This window comes from Scomber scombrus, chromosome 23 (assembly GCF_963691925.1).
Source record: "Scomber scombrus chromosome 23, fScoSco1.1, whole genome shotgun sequence".
NCBI classification, from domain to species: Eukaryota; Metazoa; Chordata; class Actinopteri; order Scombriformes; family Scombridae; genus Scomber; species Scomber scombrus.
Window position 1 is genome coordinate 3,590,328 of NC_084992.1, and position 21,686 is coordinate 3,612,013.

Genomic DNA, 21,686 nt, shown 5'->3' on the forward strand with positions numbered 1-21,686 from the left:
AAAAAGACAAAAATGATCCCAAGCAGCATTTGAACCAAAGTTTTTATTTATTTATTCAACCGCATAGAAAAAATCCAACAAACAAACAACAATAAACAGCCTTTTTGTTCTGTACAGCAGTGTTTCTCAAACTCAAAGACGACAGAAATAAAAAGTCGAGGTTGAAGAAAACGTTATAAGGCACTGGATCGCACGAGTCCTCCGAAGTTGATCGAAAAGTGACGACAAAGAAAATAAATATCTACTACGAAGAGAAAAAAAAAAGAAGAAGATCACACAGAAGAGACGGGCAGGAAACCAAAAGTACAGCTTTGAATGAGGCGACTCTTTAAATGAAATCACAACACATATATATTAATATATATGCACACGTATAGTTTTTATAGCAGCGAGCGACTATTAAAGCTGTTCTCAAATCAGATTTTTGTGAAGTTAAATCAGCTTATGCATTTCCAGGCTTTATGCGTCTTTGTCTTTTTACAACGAATTACACAAAGTGCAACGATCAATCAATTATGTTTAATTGTTTTTGAGTCATTTTTTAAGAAAAAAGTGAATATTTTCTAATTCCTTTGGTATTTTATGACGGTAAACTCATTTTCTTTTAGTTTTGGACTGTCAAAATTAATCAAAACAAGACAAATTTAAATTTTTTACATTTATTTGACATTTTAAAGACCAAACAACAAATTAATTAAGAAAATAATCTATCATTTTCATTATCAGTTAATCTTTTGATTATTTTCTCAATTCAGTGATTTGGTCTGTAAAATGTCAGAAAATGGTGAAAAATAACGATCCTAAACTCAAAGATGGTGTCCTCAAATTCATTCAGTTTACCGTCATAGAAGAAACCAGAAAATATTCGTATTGAAAAAGCTATTGTGAATTTTACAAACTTTTCTGAAAAAAGTTGCCGATTAATTTAATAGTCAGCAACTAAAAGATGAATCGTTGCAGTTGTAAGAGGTGTCGACTCTCGCTTCTGATGCTGCGTTCAAGGGCAGCCACACTCTTTTGTAAAATGAGCTCATATCTGTACGAAACTGAAGCTAAAGACGAAGAAGTAGCGGGTTAGCTTAGCATAGCATAAGACTCTGTCTACAAAATAGGTAACAAAATCAACCTAAAGGCTTTAAAGCTCACTGAGTCACACTTTATATCTTTGTTTGTTCAATATGTACAAAAACTCCAGGTTTTATACTAAGCTTAGCTAACTAGCTGCTAGCTGTAGTTTCATAATTAGCGTACAGACGTGAGAGTGGCGATAAATCTGACTTCCGAGTGCGTTGTTAGTGTTGTCATGTCGCATCAACGTGACGCCAATCTTTTCGCTGCTTGTTTATAAATCCTCAAAAACACACGTAGAGTTTCATGTTCTCTGTGCTGTTAAAAACTGACGAGAAAAGTGACGTGATGTGTAAACTCGCGCTGACTGACGGTTGCTAACGTGCTAAGCTATCGAGAGAGAATTCGGATAGTGTTCGTGTTTCTCCGAAGCGAACTCGAGCATTTAGACGCGCTTGACAACACAGCTTCTGATTTTCGCATCTTCTGGCGGAGACAAAAAGTGATTGGACGAGAAAAAGAAAAAGACAAATAAGAAGAAACCAGTAAAGAAGAAGAAACGAAAGAAAAACGCCTCTGTCCTCTCCTCTCATTGGTTGAGAGCTAGTACCCCCTCCCCCGCCCGTGTTGGGAGGAGCTAAACTGAAGTCCTGCTCCTGCATCCCCCATCTGCCTCCTCCTTTGCCCCCCTCCTCCTCCTCCTCCTCCTCTTCCTCCTCCCCCTCCTCCTCCTCCTCCTCTCCCCCGCCCTCCTCCTCCTCCTCCTCCTCCTCTGTAGATCTTCCTCCCTCTCTGGTTGGACAGTCTGTACCCCTCCGAACCCTCCCAGCCGTCCTCCGTGCTGCAGCCAATCGACAGAGGCTCCGGCATGGTAACGGTTACCAGGAAACCTGGCTCTACGGGGGGGTACGGTTTGCTGTGATTGGCCGTTTTGTGCTGGTGGCCCCGGTACACGCGGGTCGGGTTGTTGTCGCTGAGGACGACGGACCTCCTGGAAGTGACGTCATAACGTCCCGGAGAGCCGGAGGTGCTGCTGGCGGTCTGCATGGTCTTCATGGAGACGGAGGATTCCCTAACTTCAGGGTCAGAAACCCAGGTGACCTGAGACGGAAAATGACAGAGTTTTACTTCCCTTAACACTGCGTTGGTACAAATACTACAGTTTTAGTAGTAGTACTACTACCATGTTTTTGGTACCACTACTACATTTTTAGAACATTTTTGTTTTTGTTTTTATTACTATGTTTTTTGGGGCAATGATGGAGAAACCTGGAAGCGGCTGATTGGGAGGAATGGCCTGCCCAACCTGAACCCAAGCAGTGTATTGTTATTGGACTTCTTTGCTAGTCACGGTTTAGCCATAACAAACACTATGTTGGAACATAGGGGTGATCATAAGTGTACGTGGTACCAGAACACCCTAGGGCAAAGGTCGATGATCAACTTCGCAGTTGTGTAGACCTGCGACCATGTTTCAGACACTTGGGTGAAGAGCGGAGCAGAGCTGTCAACTGATCACCACCTGGTGGTGAGTTGGATCAGGTGACGGGGAAGGCTGCCAGACAGACCTGGGAAACCCAAATGAGTAGTGAGGGTGAAATGGGAACTTCTGGCGGAGGCCCTGATCTGCTAGGTCTTCAACTCCCACCTTCCAGAGAAACTTCTCCTGCAGACCTGGGGTGGTTGAGGACATGGAGTCCGAGTGGACCATGTTCAAGTCCTCAGTTGTGGAGGCGGTGGCTCAGAGCTACAGCCGGAAGGTCGTTGGTGCCTATCGGGGCTGAAGCAGTTTGGTGAGACTATGGAGAAGGACTATTGGATGGCCTCAAAGAAGTTTTAGCAAACCGTCAGGCAACTCAGTAGGGGGAAGCAGGGCTTAGCCAAGGTCGATCTTGGCAAGGGTGGAGAACTGCTGGCCTCGACTGGGGATATAATCAGGCAGTGGAAGGAACACTTTGGAAATTCCTAAACCCGGCCAATATGTCCTCTGTGGAGGAGGCAGAGCTGGAGGATCTGGGGAAATGTTCACCGATATCCCTGGCAGAGGTCTCTGGAGTACTTAAACAGCTCCTCAGTGGGGTGGATTAGATTCGCACTGAGATGCTGGAAGCTCTGGACATTGTGGAGTTGTCATGGTTGACACACCCCTTCAATGAAGCATGGAGGTTGGGGACAGTGCTGGAGGGTGTGCTCCAACGATAGAGGGACCACACTACTCAGCCTCTCTCGGAAAGCTTATGCCAGGATGCTGGAAAGGAGGCTCCGGCCGATTGTTGAACCTCTGATTCAGGAGGAGCAATGCGGATTCCGTCCAGGCTGTGGAACAGTAGACCAGCTCTTCACCCTTGCAAGGATACTGAAGGGGTCATGGGAGTTTGCACATCCAGTCTACATGTGTTTGGTGGACTTGGAGAAGTCTTACGAACATGTCTGTCAGGGGACCTTGTGCTAGGTGTTGTGGGGGTATGGGGTACCAGGGTTGCTGCTGTGAGCCATTCAGTGCCTATATAACCGCTCTGAGAGCTGTGTTCACATTCTCGACAGTAAGCCAGACCTGGTTTCAGTGGGTGTTGGGCTCCAACAGGGCTGCCCCTTGTCTCTGATCCTGTTTGTGATCTTCACGGACAGGATCTCAAGATGCAGCTGGGGGGAAGAGAGTGTCCAGTTTGGGGACCTCAGAATTGCCTCTCTGCTTTTTGCAGGTGATGTGGTTCTGTTGCCTCAACACAACAGGCACTGGGACGGTTTGCATCTAAATGTGAAGAGGCTGAAACGAGAGTCAGCAGCTCCAAATCGGAGGCCATGGTGCTCTGTCGGAAAAAGGTGGCATGCCCCCTCAGGGTTGGGAGGGAGTTGCTGCCCCAAGCGGAAGAGTTTAAGTACCCAGCCCAAGATAAGCGGATAATGGATGGATGGGTACTACTACCTTTATACTGATGGTTACAGTTGGGGTTTTTTACCAGTACTTTTTAGGTACTGCTATAACTGCATTTTACAATGATTTTTTTTGTTTTACTTCTAAGTTTTCTTTAACTACTACTACATTTTTTTTTATTTTTTTTTTTATTACTACTGCTACTACTACTGTGATGTACTCCTAATTTTTAATGACTACTAGTCAGTGGTGGACAAAGCTCCTTTAGCAATCTTTGATTTTTGGTGAAATATTGGAACATTTGAACATTTATTGAAATGAAACCATGTGAGAAGTTTAGAGGGAAAAATCACTATTTGGTGGAGCTGTTAACAACTCATAGACATCTGAAATGTGAGCCAACTACACACTGCTTTTTGTAAGACGTCACATGTTGTATTTAAAAAGCTTGTTATATTATCCATTGTGTCAAATCTTCATCTGAAAAGTAACTAAAGCTGTCAAATAAATGTAGTGGAGTAAAAAGTACAATATTTCTCTCTGAGATGTAGAAAGTAGCATCACATGAAAATACTACAGTTAAGTACAAGTACCTCAAAGTTGTACTTAAGTACAGTATTTCAGTAAATGTACTTGGTTACTGCTACATCTTTAACTGTGGATATGAGTCATCATGTTTGTGTATGTGTGTGCGGTCCGTACTATGGGTCTGTTGTTGATTGGTGGGTCGACTAGCAGCACCGGAGTCAGATTCTCTCCCTGCTCCTTCTTCATACCTGAAAGGAAAAATAAGCTTCACATCAAAATCTGCATTGACAGTTTGGTCTTTGGCTCCCTCAAGTGGTAAAAAAAAGCAATTGCTTCAAATTTAAAGCTGGAGTGCAGAACATTTGTCTTCAGATCAGAATTTGATCCATTTGGTCTGATAACATTTGGAAAGTGTAGAAGAGCCAAATGATTAATGGATGAACAGCCAGCTCAGGAATGCTGCACCACCTAAGATTAAAAAAGACTGTGGTATACTGTGAAATACAAAAAGATTTACCTGGTGGCAATCGGCTTAATCAGCACTGTGTGAACTCTTTAGGCTTAAATGTAACAGATGTTCATTTATGTATAAAAACTTCTGTACTGCAGGTTTTTGGACTTCATTACCCAGAGGTCCTGTGCAGTTTTTTGTGCATATTTACAACACTTTATTTTTTGGACTTGTATAATATTCAAGTTGTAAAATAAAAACCGTCTACACACCAAAACCTGACGCTCCAGGAGCCACCATCACTCTGCTGCTGTTAGCAGTAGCCATGTCAGCAGCAGCAGAAGCCTCCAGAGGACCGGGGACTCTGCTGGGCCCGTGTCCAGGCATGGGGCCCCCGTTGCCGGGGTGAATCTGCTCCATTTGTCTATGCCTCATCTGGTGCTCCTCAGGGGTGGCTGAAGATGGATAACCCAGCGAGGAGGAGGAGTAATGAGGCATACTCTGGGGGAACATTGTGAGTCTGGAGCCTTGACCTGGGTGGTAGCCCTGAGTTGAGGTTGGCATGGTCGGGTACGGTGGACTTGGGGCCGGGTAACTAACGGGGAAGGAGGAGTTTCTGGGTGGGGGCAGCTGGTGTTGTGGCCAGGGTATCCTGGAGGGTGGAGGCTGGGTGACAGGGTACCCTGACAGATTCTGGGCTGGTTCACTGGGATGGGGGGGCTCAGGGGTCTGGGCTTGTGAGGCAACATGAGGCTCATACTGAGGTGCCACCGAGGCTGAAGTGGGAGAGTACGGTAGGGGGTGCGTGAACACCTCCTGGTGGCTTGGAGAGGGGATGGGTGGAGGGTAGTTGGGGGTTGGAGAGGGGGAGCGAGAAGGGAGCTTAGGCTGCATAGTGTATGCATGCTGGAGGGGCAAGAGGTACATGTAGGGCTGGAACATCGGCATGGTGTAGGCCTGGAACAAAGAGGGGGCAATTACAGTATCAGTTCAGTTTGGTGTAGTTTAATAAATCAAGCTGTTAATAAGCATCAACGTTAAGAGACATCAGCAAGCTTTACACTGATTATTATAGACAAATCTGCATATACTACGTTAGCCCGAGTGTACGGTGACCAGGGTTGGAAATAAACCCGGTTCAGGTCAAAATGCCCTTAAAAAATGTACAATTGCCCTTAGAATTGGGGCAACAGGAACTTTTCTAACAAAGCAGTGCCCAACCTCACATTTTCTCCCCGGTGATTTTTAATCATTGTAAACACAATAAGAGCAACAGTTCCCTTTAGATTTAGTAATCTTTCTTCAGTTATGGATATTTAATATGGTTTTATTACACAAATGTGCAAAATATGAAACTAGGCACATAGCGGATCAGTAAATGAATGGTGTAGAAATGCAGGATTCTCCATATTGTGTGTAAAGCCAGACAGTATTATGACATGAGACTAGATGTATCATGTTAGATTTTGGATTTCAGTATATCATGAAGTGTCTTTTCCTGGTTTTAAATGCTTTACAGTAACATGATGTAATTTTCTGAACTAGACAGACTGTTCAAGCTGTTCTATTATTGGCTTTTAACCCACTGAGTCATTATATCCACTTTATTGATGATTATTTATCAAAAATCTCCAATTGTCGACCCTACAATATTATCGCAATATCGATATCGAGGTATGTGGTATTCTATACTGTCTTATAATGAACGACTAACTGATATGAAATATTGTTCATCCTGACGTGTTTTTTATGTTACAACCAGAGTCATTTTCTTACCTTGAGTCCCAAGTTGAAGAAAAACCTCAAGACGTTGACATCTGCAGAGGAAGACAAATTAACCTTTATCACAAACTTTTTAGGCACATATCATATATTATACACAATGATGTTGCTATTTGGTTCCTGGATATAAAACAGCTATTTTATTCCTTTCTTATAAATGTAGTTGTTTACTATGTTTTTTACAAATTTGCCGAAACTATGATTTATGTACATACGGTGTAATATCATCAACATAAGATTACATTAATTACATAAATGTGTAACTTTTTGATTTTTTTTTTTTAAGTATTCACTGACACAATTTTTCTTATAAGGCTGTGTGGTTCCAGTATTTTAACGACGACAGTGTGGCAACCAAACAAGACATCAGAAATGGACCAAACTTAACAAAAGATTAACTCAGGACATCCCAATTCTTCTTTTAACTGTTTGATGTAGTTTTTATATTATTAATTATTAATTTAAACCATTTTAGAACAGCTTTTAATGTGAAATTCAATGGCTTTTACTCTGTTTTTTGTAGTTTAGGATCTTTTTAACTTGTATAAAGTGTCTTTAAGTATCTTGAAAAGTGCAAATAAAATCTGATTGATTGATTTGGAGACATTTCTTATATTATAGAACAGTCCATTAACTGATAATCACCTTGGGGCAGGTCGGCACCAGACTTGCTTTTGGAGAACTGCGGGTTCATGGCTACGTCGCCCTTCTCTCCCTGGGGGAAACCGGGGTACAGCAGGTCCTGGTAGAGCTGGGACAGCTGCTGCACAGGAACGCCTCCTGGTATGGAGGTGGGGTGCAGGAGGGGAAGGGGGAGAGGTGCTGAATGTAGCTGGGGGTGGTGAGACGGTGGAGAAGGAGGAGGCTGGGATTCGGGTTGAGTTGGAGTTGATGGGGCCTCCGTTTGGTTCTGGGCGTCAGGGGTCTGGGTTTGGAGAGGGGGGTGAGGCGGGGAGTTGGAGAGGGAGGGGTGAGGCACTTGGGAGGGGTGAGGAGGCTGAGCAGGGAGGTGCTGCTGGGCCTGCATAGAGGCAGAGATGGGGACGGAGGGCTGGGCATGGTGGGGGTAGGAGAACTGGGACTGTGGGGGGTACTGGGCCTGAGACTGGGGCTGGGAGAGAGACGCCTGCATCTGGTTTAGAGGCACAGAAGCCATTTCAGTTTGAGACTGAGGCTGATGCTGATGCTGATGCTGATGAGGGGCAGACTGAACCTCGGTCTGCATCTGGGGCAACGAGATGTGGTTTTGGGGTAGAGATGCTTGACTTTGGGTTTGGATGTGGGACACAGAGATCTGGCTCTGGTTTTGGGGTAGAGACACCTGAGGATGAATCTGAGACAGAGACGGCAGGTTTTGGAGGGTCTGAGGTGCCGTCAGAGGACCTCCGATATTCGGCAAAGAATCTGAAAAAGAAGAAAAGACAAAAAAATTAGACGACGTTGGATTAAAAAGATAAAACAAATCTGTTGGATTTCTTACTTGAAGTTTTTACTGCAGCTGCTGGAGCCTCGTGGACTTGAGGAGGAGGATGTGTGAAGGATGAAAAGGAGGTGCTCTGGGCTGAGGAGGGAAATAAGGGTGGGCTGGGGGAGTGGGGGAGGAAGGAGGAGACGGGCGGGGAGGAACGGGACAGGAAGCCCTGAGCTGCGAAAGGAGAGGGAGCGATGGGGGCGATGAAAGTGGGCGGTGGGAGCGAGGAAGAAGGAGAAGAAGAAGAAGAAGAGGAGGTGGGAGGAGGAGGGGAAGGAGAGGAGAGGGCGGGTGGAATTGGGGGTGGTGAAGCGGCGGGGAAAGCAGACGGGAGGTGGGAGAAGAATGTGGCGGACGACGGGACGGAGAGAGGTTTAGAGCTTAGAGGAGCACCAACAGCGGAGGCGTAAGAGAGTGCGCTTGTTTTATCGGTTGGGGCAGCGTAGAAGGAGGTGGAGCTGGACACTGGAGGAGGAGCAACAGTGGTGGAGGTGGTGGAGAAGGAGACATTCATGTTGGCTGTCGGAGCTTTGAGGGAACTCAACCAAGCAGAGCCGGAGTCTGAGGATGAAGGTGGAGCAGCAGGAGGAAGTTTAACAGCAGCAGGAGGAAGAGGAGGAGGGGTGGGGTCATTGGGTGTGGGAGTATTCGCAGGAGGTGCAGCAGGAGCAGCAGTGGTTGCAGGTGGTGGAGTGGAGGATTTGGGTCTTTCACCAGCAGAGGGAGACGACGCTCTGATGTCTTCAACAGGACTCTTCTGTAACAACCAGAGAAGAAAAATATCAGCACTTTTAAAGTGAAGAAGGAGGAGGAGAAAGAGGAGGAGAAGAAGGAGAAGGAGGAGAAGGAGAAGGAGGAAGAGGATAAAAAGAAGAAAGAGGAGGAGGAGAAGGAGAAGAAGGAGAAGGAGGAGAAGAAGGAGAAGGAGGAGGAGAAGGAAAAGAAGGAGAAGGAGGAGGAGAAGAAGGAGAAGAAGTAGAAGGAGAAAAAAGGGAGGAAGAGAAGAAGGAGAAAGAGGAGGAGGAGAAGAACGAGAAAGAGGAGGAAGAGAAGAAGGAGTAGAAGACGAAGGAGCAAAAGGAGGAGGAGGAGAAGAAGGAGTAGAAGACAAAGGAGCAAAAGAAGAAGAAGTAACAAATACATTATATTATTACAAATTTGTTTTTTTATTATGTCTCATGTTTATTTTATTGTTATGGATCTGTGGATGTGTCCGAAATAAAGTTTTCTTCTTCTTCTATTACATTCATCTCTTTATACAGCAGCAAACACTTATAAACACATTAACACTTGAACTGATTAATACCGTACTAATTAATTATAGTGTGATAAACCATTTATTAGCTCATTATAAAAGCTCAGTTCAGGGACTTGAAGTTCATTTTTAAACTAATAAACAACAATGTGATGAATAAAGTTACCGTCTTGTTTCTCAGTGATCGTTTCTTATCGACTCCTTTCTTCCTCCCTGCTTCTCCCGGGACTCCCGTCTGAGCCTGAGCGGGAAAATATAACATATTTAAGACAAAATATAATAATATAATTGTCATGTTTTTAGTTATGTTGGGGTATTTTCGTTGTAGGTTCATATGTGAGGTCGTCAGATAAGAAGCAGCTTTTCAATCTCTCCTCACATCCTGTTTGTAGATGTGAGGTATCGAACCTGCGGCGGCCCGCGTGTCATGTGACTCACCCCGAGAGCGGGGAAGCTGTGTTCATCCCTGAGCTCGATCGCCAACAGCGCCACGTTCAACTCCTTCTCCTCCTCCTCGTCTTTGGCCGTACGCTGCTTCTCCGTCAGACCGCAGTCAGCCGAGCTCACAGACTTCCTGCAAAGATAAATAAATAAATAAATAAATAAATGAATAAATGAATAGTGACATCGGTTATGAAGGAAGGAAGGAGTGTGCGGTAGTGTGCGTACTGCCTGGGTCGGGGGCCTCCCTGCTCCTCCGTCGGGGCCTGCGGGGGCCACGAATGCTGCTTCACCATCCGCCCACCGGAGCCTGGAGCCGTCGCTGTGGCAACAGCGGGCTTCCCCCTGCCTCTGCCTCCTCGACCCCTCTCCTCCCAATCTGAGAGAGAGGTGAAGACATGAGTGAGTGTGTGTGTGTGTGTTAATGTGTTTGTGTGAGTGTGTTAATGTGTGTGTGTATATGTGTTAATGTGTGTGTGTGTGTGTGTGTGTGTGTGTGAATGTGTGCATGTGTGTTAATGTGTGAGTGAATGTGTGTGTTAATGTGTTTGTGTCAATGTGTGTGTGTGTATGTCTGTGTGTGTGAATGTTTGATTGTGTTAATGTGTGTGTGTGTGTGTATGTTTTAGTGTGTGTGTTGTTGTGTGAACGTGTGTGTGCATTTGTATGTGTGTATATGTGTGTGCGAACGTGTGTGTATGTGAGTATATATGTGTGAATGTATATATGTGTGTATATATGTGTGTGTATATGTGTGTATATGTGTGTGTTAATGTGTGTATATGTGTATATGTGTGTGTGTGTATATGTGTGTAAATGTGTATATGTGTGTGTATGTGTATATGTGTGTGTGTGTGTATATGTGTGTGTGTTTGTGCTCTACCTCCGTGTCCATTGCTCAGCCTCTTGTCTCTTGACACAGTACTCCAGCTGCTCTCTTCACTGGGAGCTCGCAGATTCCACAGAGGGACCTGTCTACTACATGAACACACACACACATAACTGTCAGTGTCTCACACACACACACACACGTACAGAGTAACGCGTGTGTGTGTATGTGTGTGACCTACATCTTTCCCAGTTCATCAATGTAAACTGTCACCAAGTCACGGTTGCTGTGCTGTTGCTCCCTGATGATGGCGTTGTAGATCCGTCCACCGCCTTCAAGACGGACCTACAGGTCACACACACACACACACACACACACACACACACACACACACACACACACACACACACACACACACACACACACACACAATGTAAATCATCATTTAAAAGTACATGATCAGCTTCTATTCAGCTTCATCAGTGTGAGTTAGTCATATCAAGTGATATCTGACACATTTACAGTATTTTTAGCATCAGATTCCCTCTTAGGGTTTCCCTGTTGAGCTGTGGTGGAAGTATAGTAACAAAAAGACTTTGGCACTAAAAACACTGAAACATTGAAACATAGAAGATGAAGATTTGACTCATTTGGACGACTGAAGCTTCATATTAGCTTCAGATTAACTTTTAAATACATCTTTACTCAGAAGGAGGACTGTGGGTTTAGTCCTCCATCACTTCCATTGTAAACATTATGAAGGGATCTTCTAATGGTCAGTATGAACAGGAGGAATCATTACAGCAAGAGCCAAAACAAAGACAAACAGATGTATTTTCTAAGTTTGACATGTTGCTTAACGTGTGGACGTAAACTCACCTGACAGCGATCTCCGACACTGTACTGCATCCCAACAGCGACGGAATAATCCATCCTCTGTTGAGCTAAACGAGACGAAAAAACACAAGAAGAAAACTTTCACATTTTGTTTATTAAGTCTCTTCAAGTTTGAGAAACTGGACGCAGCAAATGTGTCGTCAATAGATTTTCAGATGAATTAATCGACTAATCGTTTAAGTGGTTCAGTTTCATTTTCATTGACTCTTACGCTTCATTTTAGCTGCGTGTATATTAGTGATATGGGCAGAATCAAAGATCAAATACCTCGATATCGATATTTTGACTATAACTAAATATTTACATAATTTGATTTTTGATAAATAATCATCAGTAATGTGGCTATAATACAATATATAAGTGGTTAAAGGCAGATAATAGAACAGTCTGTAATTCAGCCTTTAAAAAGCAGGCAAAGACACTTATTCTATATCATGATATTCAAAATCTAAGATTAAATTCTATGAAATATCATGATATCGATATAATGTTGATTTATTGCCTGAAGTTTAAACATGGACATTAATAATGAAAGTCAAAATGCCTTAATGTATCAGGAGAGACTTTAGAGCTGCAGTTTAAAGTTAATAACCATGTAAATGTTTAATCTGATCGTTTCTCTGTGTGTGTGTGTGTGTGTGTGTGTGTGTGTGTGTGTGTGTGTGTGTGTGTGTGTGTGTGTGTGTGTTTTATTTGTCAGTGAATAAAAGCTACGACTCCTAAAAACCTGAGTCAAGCTCCCGTGTCCTGATTAAAGTACAGGAGTTGGCCTAGCCTGGCTGTGCTCACTTAAGGTGGACTGACTTAAGGTGGAGCAGCTATTTTTAGTGTGTGTGTGTATGTGTGTATGTGTGTATGTGTGTGTGTGTGTGTGTGTGTGTGTGTGTGTGTGTGTGTGTGTGTGTGTGTGTGTGTGTGTCTCACCTCTCTTGGTCTTGTGCCAGATGTCGTATTCGACGTTCCTGAACAGAGTCGGGTTCAGAGAGCGTCTCACCCTCTCAGGCAGCTGTCGGCCGCGCCCACGGCCCTGAGGACACACACCCACACACACACCCACAAAGTTACTCAACAGGTAAGGAGGTGTATATGGGAGTTGGCTGACATTTGTGAGAGTGTGTGTGTTAGTGTGTGTGTTAGTGTGTGTGTGTGTGTGTGTGTGTGTGTGTGTGCGTGTGTGTGTGTGTGTGTGTGTGTGTGTGTGTGTGTGTGTGTGTGTGTGTGTGTGTGTTTTACCCTGTATCTCGGAGCTGTTGTGCTCGTTTCATTTTCCACCCTGTTTCATAAAACACACACAATGAGGTTTTATTAACAGTTTGAATACTTTAAACTTAAAATAAGAAGTAAAAACATGTTAGAAAGTTTTAATATGCAAAAAATATTCAGTTTATAGTCAAAGAAGAATAAAAACAGCAGAAAATATTCACATTTCTGCAGTTTCAATCAGAGAATTTGGACTTTTTCTTCTTAAAAAATGAATCAGAATAGTTGGTGATTTATTGAAAAGTCGACGACGATCAATCAATCGACTAATTGTTCACAGAGTCTCTAAACCTTCAAACTCATTAATGTTGGTGAGAAAACGATCAATTTAAATCCAAATGTGTTAAAATAAGTTGGTTACCAGATCGGTTCGTTGCCGTCGAGGTCGGACTCGTCGCTGCTGACGCAGGCGGCCATGTTGTCGTCGCTCAGCAGGTCGTTGAATCGGCTTGACCGCTGACACACACCAAGCGAGCTCCGGTCCACCTTAAAAACATTTTCATACAGCAGCTCGTACAGGACGGCTGAAAGAGAGAGAGAGAAGAGGGAGTTAAGTTAAGTTAAGCTGCTTTTTATATATTTATTGGTTTGGTATGAGTTTGTACGTGCGTGTGCGTGTGTGTGTGTGTGTGTGTGTGTGTGTGTGTGTGTGTGTGTGTGTGTGTGTGTGTGTGTTGGTTTTTTACAGATTTTCACACTGTAATGTGCTTTTTCTACTACTAGGCCAAAGTTCAGCAGAATGAAGTAAAAGGTCCAGCAAACCCAAAATGTAATGTCCCCATATGAGGATGCAGGGTTGCAAGAGGTTAAATTCAGTCATTTGAGGACAAGCTTTGGTTTTTTAAAAGTGTATTCCTGCTAGTCTGACGCTGTCACATTAAAAGAAGTAATATCAGAAATGAGTTAAAGACAGTAGAGTTGTTGGTGGGAAGCGGCAGTCTGCGTCATAGTGAGAATGCTTAGTAATAAAACTACAGAAACCAGACAGTCATCTGCATATAACAGGAAAAATACAGCTAACGGTTTAATTCTACTGTCACATTCAAGCTTCCTACTAGTCAAATATTTAACATCTGGTGTATGGTATATTAAGTTATAGGAGCAGATGAGAGGAGGTAAACACTCACACTGACAGACGGCGGCATTCTTAACGCGGCTGATGGGATAAACACTGTCGTAGTGATTTCCATTCAGAAAACACAACTGAACCTGAAAGAGAAAGAGAGAGAAAGAAAAGTGGTGAGCTAGAACTTTGAAGACATTTAACATCTCTAACATTTAGATTTTTATACATTTTTCATTAAAAATTCAACCGTCTTGCACACAGAGATCTAAAAATATGACTTTTCAATCATGTTTTACTCTTCTTGCATTTTATGGTAGAACAAAAAGAACAACGTATTTTTCTCCATCAGCCTCACAGGAGTTAAAGAGTTAAATTACTCTTAATATCACACTAACATCAAGCCCTTTAATAGCTCTTTTTGGGTTGGGGATCACCAGAGACTGATCACAATACGATATTTATTATCACGATACTTGTGTTACGATATTATTGTGATTTTAAATATATTGCGATATATTGCAATTTATTACCCTTTTTCACCTGCAAATTAAGTCCAATTGTGTCCAAAATGTTCAATTTTGATTTGCAATTTCTATAATAAAAGGTCGATACTTGGCGTCCGTGTATCGATACAATATTGTCAAGCAAAAATATCGTGATACTACGCTGTATCGATTCTTTCCCACCAGCATCTTCAAGAAACACCTAAAGATGTTGTGTCACTCATTGCTTGTAGATGTTTTCTGTTACATTGGAAAAGCACAAATCCTGTCTGTCTGATCTAATGTCTTGTTTTGACACTCCAAAAAAAGGTGAAATACTCCTTTAGAGGCTCTTCTGCCATATTTATACAAAGATATAGCAGCCCATGATATCTCTGGACCCCACTTATTTTTAATGCATATATTTTTCCTTTGAGGTTGACATCTTGAACATCCATCTTATAGCATTGTTCTCCCTGTTATATTTGTTAAAGCGCCTATTTATTATTTTGTTTATGTATTCATTTTTGGTACATTTTCTTTCTTTTGGAGGGTTGTAGTGGGTTAGGATGGGGTAAAACTACTGGAACATATATCTGGTTTCCAATAAAGAAATACAATAAATAAACAACAAAAAAGAGTTAAACGAAACGATCAATATTTTAAGTTCTGTCTCTTTAATTAACGGCAGGTTTTCAAGTCTCACCGTCTCCTTGAAGTTTTTATCTGTGATGTTGACGGCGGGTTTTCCGGGTTCCTGGAAGATCAGAAAATCCCTCCTACAGAGAGACACAAACAGAGAGAGGCAGATTCTTAGAAATCAGGGCTGAGATGTGATGATGAAAGATGAAATTGATTGATTCACCATTTTAATTACGTTTTAGCGACAGGATTGAAATGTATGTTTTTTTGGACAGTTGAGTAAATATTAATAATAATAATAATAAAACATCGGCTCACACAAGAAAATCTCTGTATTTTTTAAGGGCTTCTAGAACCTGATGATGTAATAAAGAACATTTTCTTATAATGTAACAATCTCTGTATTTTTTTAAGGGCTTGTAGAACCTGATGATGTAATAAAGAACATTTCCTTATAACGTAACAATCTCTGTATTTTTTTAAGGGCTTGTAGAACCTGATGATGTAATAAAGAACATGTCCTAATAATGTAACAATCTCTGTATAATTTAAGGCCTTTTAGAACCTGATGATGTAATAAAGAACATTTCCTTATAATGTAACAATCTCTGTATTTTTTAAGGGCTTGTAGAACCTGATGATGTAATAAAGAACATTTCCTTATAATGTAACAATCTCTGTATTCTTTAAGGGCTTGTAGAACCTGATGATGTAATAAAGAACATTTCCTAATAACATAACAATCTCTGTATTTTTTAAGGGCTTCTAGAACCTGATGATGTAATAAAGAACATTTCCTTATAATGTAACAATCTCTGTATTTTTTAAGGGCTTCTAGAACCTGATGATGTAATAAAGAACATTTCCTTATAATGTAACAATCTCTGTATTTTTTAAGGGCTTCTAGAACCTGATGATGTAATAAAGAACATTTCCTTATAATGTAACAATCTCTGTATTTTTTAAGGACTTAAAACCTGTACTGATGATGTAATAAATTATTGCATTATTGGGTTCACCTTATTTTTGCAGAACCTAATATTGTAATATTTCCCAATATTGTAATAAAATTCTTACATTTTTTATTGAGTAATGAGGTTTTTTAAATTACATTATTGGGAAATTATCAGGTTCTACGAGGCTTTAATGATCTAAATGTAAATTTCAGACTCTTACTTGTACATAACAGCCAGCGCGTTGATCTCTACTTCTCCCACCCATTGCTGGAAAATAAAGAAACACATCACTTTCATTATATCAGTAATCAGTTATTATTAATGAAATGAATTGTTTGTATTGTATTGTTCCAGCTTTAAGTTCCTGATGAAGACAGCTTGTTTTTTTTTACCTGCGGGTCCTGAAGCTTCAACAGATAATCCTCAAAGTCTCCTTCAATAAACTGAAACACAGAAAAATACACAATTAAACTTTATTTCTACTGTTTGTGTCAAAAAAACAGAGTTTCCAAGGTGCTTCACAGGGGCACAAAAATAGATACAAATTTAAAATAAGACGAGCAATAAAACTATATTTAAGTATATGTAATAATAAAAAGTTATAAAATTGAATTATTAAATTTAAAAAAGGTGAAGTGTGTTTTGTTGTTGGGTAAAACTTGTTTGTTTGGGCTCATAAGGAAGATAAAGGATGACATCTGGTGCAAAATATTATTTTCATTATTGATTATTAATAATAATTATTAGTGATGAACGTGTAGAATGTTATTTCTGCTTCAATAAATTAAAACAATAAACAAAAACAAAGTCTCTTCAAATGACAGAAAACCTGCTAAAAACGGAAGATTTCAACTTTCAACAAAAAAAGCAGCAAATCTTCAAACTTTTATATATTTTACACTTTTAATTTGCCGCTTTAAAAGGGGAAAAAAAGTTAAACAATTAAAAATATCAGTACAGCGGTGAGATTTTGATGCGAGGACACAAAAAAAATCTGTTATAAAGAGCGAAGAGAAGCGACTTAGACGCCGTCTGAAGAAAGAAAAACAACAACATGCAGCCTCATGTTTTTAAAAAAGTCACATTTAACCCTCCGTACACACACACGTACACACACACGTACACACACACGTACACACACACACGTACACGTACACACACACACACACACACACACACACACACACACACACACACACACACGCTCTGTAAAACAGTGAAGGGGATTATGGGAAACGTAGTAAAGCAGTGCTGCAGATCAGATCAGGTGAGGTGACTGATTATATAACATCAGAAAAAGGACGACAGGAAGTTTTACTTTCGTTTGTCGGTTATGAAACGAGTCCAGATAAAAAAAGAAACTGCTGAACCACATTTGCTATTTCTGACACTTATCTCTTTTTTTACAGCCGATTACACAACAACAAGGCAACAAGTCACGTCTCAGTTTCAGTTTCTTGTTACCAAAAAAAAGAAGGTTCAGCAGTTCAGATGGTTTTTAATTATTTATAGTCTTTTTTTCCTTTATTCTATTTCATACATTTTATTTTGATATTTTAAAATTATTATTATAACTCAATATTTTTTCTATATATTTTTATTAGCCTGTTTCTTTTTTACCCAGCTTTTTTCTTTTTTATTCTATTTTTTTAAATTCTATTTCATTTCTCTTTTTTTATGTTTACAATTTTTATTCAACTGTATTTTATTATTATTTTATATTGTTTTTATCTTATAAATTTGTTTTGATGTTTTAAAATTGTATTATTTTTTATTTTATTTTAGCATTGATGTTTTATTATTAATATTATCATTATTCTATATTTTTCTTATTAGATTTTATTCGTCCTTTGTTTCTTTTTTAACCTAGTTTTTTGTTACTCTAACTTTTAATAAACATTTTCTCTTATTCTCTCTCATTTTTATTATTATTTTATTAATTTTAATTGTGTCTTTATTTATTTATTTTCAATTATTTAAAATTTTAAAACATTTTTAATCATTCTTATGTTCTCTTGCTTTCATTGATTTCAATTATTTTTCTTTTTTTGTATTTAATTCATCATTTTTATTCCTTTTCTTTTCACTATCTCTGTTCGAAAGCTGCTATATAAACAATGTTTGATTTATTCATTGACTCCTTTAGTGTTATCGATGTCTGTAACCTTCTAAACTGGATCCCTAAAAATTAATCTAGTAGATAAAGTGGTTAAAATAAAATAAATGCTGATTTTAGGTAAACCTTTAAATTACCTGAGTGAGTCTTATACCCTTTTTTCCCGTCTCGCCCTGATTAAAGTTAATTACTGCCAAGAAAACGTACCGCCTCGTAGCTGTCTCTGTTCTTCTTCAGGAACTCCACACACTTGGCTCGGACTTCGGTGTGGCGGCTTTGGCAGTGCAGCACCTGGACGGGGGTCAAAGGTCAGGACAGCCATGAATTAACAGGTAACGTACAGACACACAGACGTTAAGCATGAGGTTTCCTACTGTTTTATCGTTGATTTTGATGCATAATTAATAATTTTTGAGTTATATTTAAAGAAAAGGGTCCAGATTCTCTAATTCCCGCTTCTTAAATGTGAATATTTTCTGGTTTCTTTAGTTTTCAGTGACAATAAACTGAATATTTTTTGGGTATTGGACAAAAGAAGACATTTTAAGACTCCTCCTCCTCCTTTAGGAAACAGTGATTGACATTTTTCACCATTTTATGAAGCAAACAACTAATCGATTAAATAAAAACCTAATAGACAAACTGATGAATAATACAATAATAATGTTTAAAGATTTTTTTTATAACTTGTTCTCACACTGCAACACTTTATTTACGTCACATTAGGAGATCGAGTTTGAAAAGTTACACATTTAACTACATTTAATCTAAATGCAACTTTTGAGATATTTTAATACTTTAACTGCTGCTGCAAACACTTTTACTTTTAAAGTAGTTTCGTGCAGGACTTTTACTCAGTAACTTTTATCTGCTGACCCTTTGGAGGCGCCCACCCTTTTTTTACTGTAATACTTTAACTACTTCAGGCTCATAATACTTATGTACCTTTACTTCAATACTTGTGTACTTTAACTACACACGCTGACAATAACTTACTGATGTACTTTTACTTCAGTAGGACTCCTCATGCAGTACTTTTACTCATAATGAAGTACTTTAAACTGCAGTATTAGTACTTTAACCCATAATAAAGTACTTTAAACTGCAGTATTAGTACTTTAACCCATAATAAAGTACTTTAAACTGCAGTATTAGTACTTTAAACTGCAGTATTAGTACTTTAACCCATAATAAAGTACTTTAAACTGCAGTATTAGTACTTTAAACTGCAGTATTAGTACTTTAACCCATAATAAAGTACATTAAAGTGCAGTATTAGTACATTAAACTACAGTATTAGTACATTAAACTGCAGTATTAGTACATTAAACTACAGTATTAGTACATTAAATTGCAGTATTAGTACATTAAACTGCAGTATTAGTACATTAAATTGCAGTATTAGTACTATTTACCTGCAGTATTAGTACATTAAACTGCAGTATTAGTACTTTAACCCATAAAAAAGTACATTAAAGTGCAGTATTAGTACATTAAACTACAGTATTAGTACATTAAACTGCAGTATTAGTACTTTAAACTGCAATATTAGTACATTAAACTACAGTATAGTACATTAAACTGCAGTATTAGTACTTTAACCCATAATAAAGTACGTTAAAGTGCAGTATTAATACATTAAACTACAGTATTAGTACATTAAACTGCAGTATTAGTACATTAAACTGCAGTATTACTACTTTAACCCATAATAAAGTACATTAAAGTGCAGTATTAGTACATTAAACTACAGTATTAGTACATTAAACTGCAGTATTAGTACATTAAATTGCAGTATTAGTACTATTTACCTGCAGTATTAGTACATTAAACTACAGTATTAGTACTTTAAACTACAGTAAACTGCAGTATTAGTAGTTTAAACTGCAATATTAGTACATTAAACTGCAGTATTAGTACTTTAAACTGCAGTATTAGTACTGTTTACCTGCTCCGCGACAGCCCGAAACAAACACGACCCATCTTTGGCGACCTTGCTCCGATGCAAGCCTTTAGATTTGAGGTATTGATCCATTAATCTCTCCTCTGTTCCTCTCTCCTCGGTGCTCCTTTCCATGCTAGCAGAGAGGAGGGGGGGCTAGCCGGTTAGCTGCTAGCTGCTAACACTAGCTGTTCTAATATTAGACGTCTTTAAAACTTTTTAAAGACGTAAACAGCTACAAGATTACAAAAACAGTCACCGAGAAGAGTTAAATATCTACATCTACCAGCTGAGGAGGAGCAGACACGGCGGTGACTGCCTCTAGTTTCGTTTATCAGGAAGCTCCAGTAAAGGAAAGTTCAGCCTGTGAGAAAGTGAAAGTAGTTATTCGGGCTAACAGCTGACATCACGCCCCCTCAGAGTTCATTACGTCGTCAAGGTGGAGGCGACGTGACGTGACGCGACGTAAGGTAGCGCGTCCGGGATTGTGTAACAAAATAAAAGCATTAGTTTTATTTTGTAAAGTCATTTTCATTCAAGGGTTCGGATCATTTAAAAAAGATGGAAGGAAGGAAGGAAGGAAAGATGGAAGGAAGGAGGGAAGAAAGGAGGGGAGGAAGGATGAAAGGAAGGAAGAAAAGATGGACAGAAGGAAGGAAGAAAAGGAAGGATAGAAGGAAGGAAGGAAGGAAGGAACAACGGAAGGGACGAAGGAAGGAAGGACAAATGGAAGGAAGGATAGAAGGAAAGAAGGAAGGAAAGACAGATGGAAGGAAGGATAGAAGGAAGGAAGGAAGGAACAAAGGAAGGGACGAAGGAAGGAAGGACAGATGGAAGAAAGAAGGAAGGATAGAAGGAAAGACAGATGGAAGGAAGGATAGAAGGAAAAAAGGAATGAAGGACAGATGGAAGTTAGGATACAAGGAAAGATGGAAGGAAGGAAGGAAGGAGGCAAGAAAAGAGGGGAGGAAGGATGAAAGGAAAAGAAGACAGGAAGGAAAGTGGTACTGTGACACCATTTAAGCCCACGTCATGATTTATTTATAAAATATAAAAAATATTGATTTCAAAGAATTAAAAGCATCGACATATGTATTCAGTAACATGTTAAATATTAAAATCTTTAATTTATTTATGGAAAAAATACATTTACAATCATTATTTTGTGGTGTATGAGAACATTTTATAGAATATAAAGAATACAGCAACATTGAATTTTGTTATGAATACAGGTCAAATTTGCATGTTTGCATGTACAAAAATGTTTATTAGCTGCACAAAAATTTAAAAAATGATGCATTTTATTTCCATTTTTGCATATTCAGGGTCACATTAGTCAAAGTCCACCTGGCAGAAATGTGTATATAGTGTTTTTAAAGCTTTAAAATAGGTCAAATTTGACCCTGGACAGTATGTAAGACTTAAGGTCAGAGGATATATGATGCCAGTATACAAACAAGTAATAGGAACCATATAGATATACCTATACATACATACTACCTCGATTAGCTTAAAGTGTTACGATGGGAAATTGCAGGTGGTGTTTAAGTCAGACCAGTATGAGTCAATTCTGAAGTGGCAAGAAGAGAAGTGTACCATATATATATATAGTAGATCGTTTACCC

The 21,686-nt window shown here is 39.7% G+C and overlaps 2 protein-coding genes across 2 annotated transcripts in view; both read right to left on the reverse strand.

The window, feature by feature from the left end:
- Nucleotides 1–21,686, reverse strand: part of LOC134006179 (zinc finger protein 208-like) — a 1,001,836-nt gene that overhangs the window by 643,698 nt on the left and 336,452 nt on the right. The gene's annotated exons all lie outside the window — the stretch shown is intronic.
- Nucleotides 1,018–20,375, reverse strand: otud4 (OTU deubiquitinase 4). Its single transcript, XM_062445264.1, has 21 exons — nucleotides 20,068–20,375; nucleotides 18,327–18,410; nucleotides 16,396–16,446; nucleotides 16,224–16,270; nucleotides 15,112–15,184; nucleotides 13,985–14,066; nucleotides 13,219–13,381; nucleotides 12,831–12,870; nucleotides 12,522–12,624; nucleotides 11,580–11,644; nucleotides 10,942–11,045; nucleotides 10,755–10,849; nucleotides 10,100–10,250; nucleotides 9,869–10,004; nucleotides 9,597–9,671; nucleotides 8,185–8,932; nucleotides 7,350–8,108; nucleotides 6,699–6,739; nucleotides 5,195–5,879; nucleotides 4,646–4,719; nucleotides 1,018–2,169 (listed from the first exon to the last, which is right to left on the reverse strand). Exons 1-21 carry the CDS (start codon nucleotides 20,194–20,196, stop codon nucleotides 1,672–1,674), a joined length of 4,203 nt encoding a protein of 1,400 aa, XP_062301248.1. The 5' UTR covers nucleotides 20,197–20,375; the 3' UTR covers nucleotides 1,018–1,671.

Bases quoted from the DNA above. Each gene is read 5' to 3' on its own strand.
- otud4 (XM_062445264.1), bottom strand. From the start codon at position 20,196: ATGGAAAGGAGCACCGAGGAGAGAGGAACAGAGGAGAGATTAATGGAT. The intron at 16,271-16,395 runs GTAAAAAAAAAC...TTTATTTTCCAG, and splicing joins TGAAGCTTCAGGACCCGCAG to CAATGGGTGGGAGAAGTAGA. The intron at 15,185-16,223 runs GTAAGAGTCTGA...GTCTCTCTGTAG, and splicing joins GCGCTGGCTGTTATGTACAA to GAGGGATTTTCTGATCTTCC.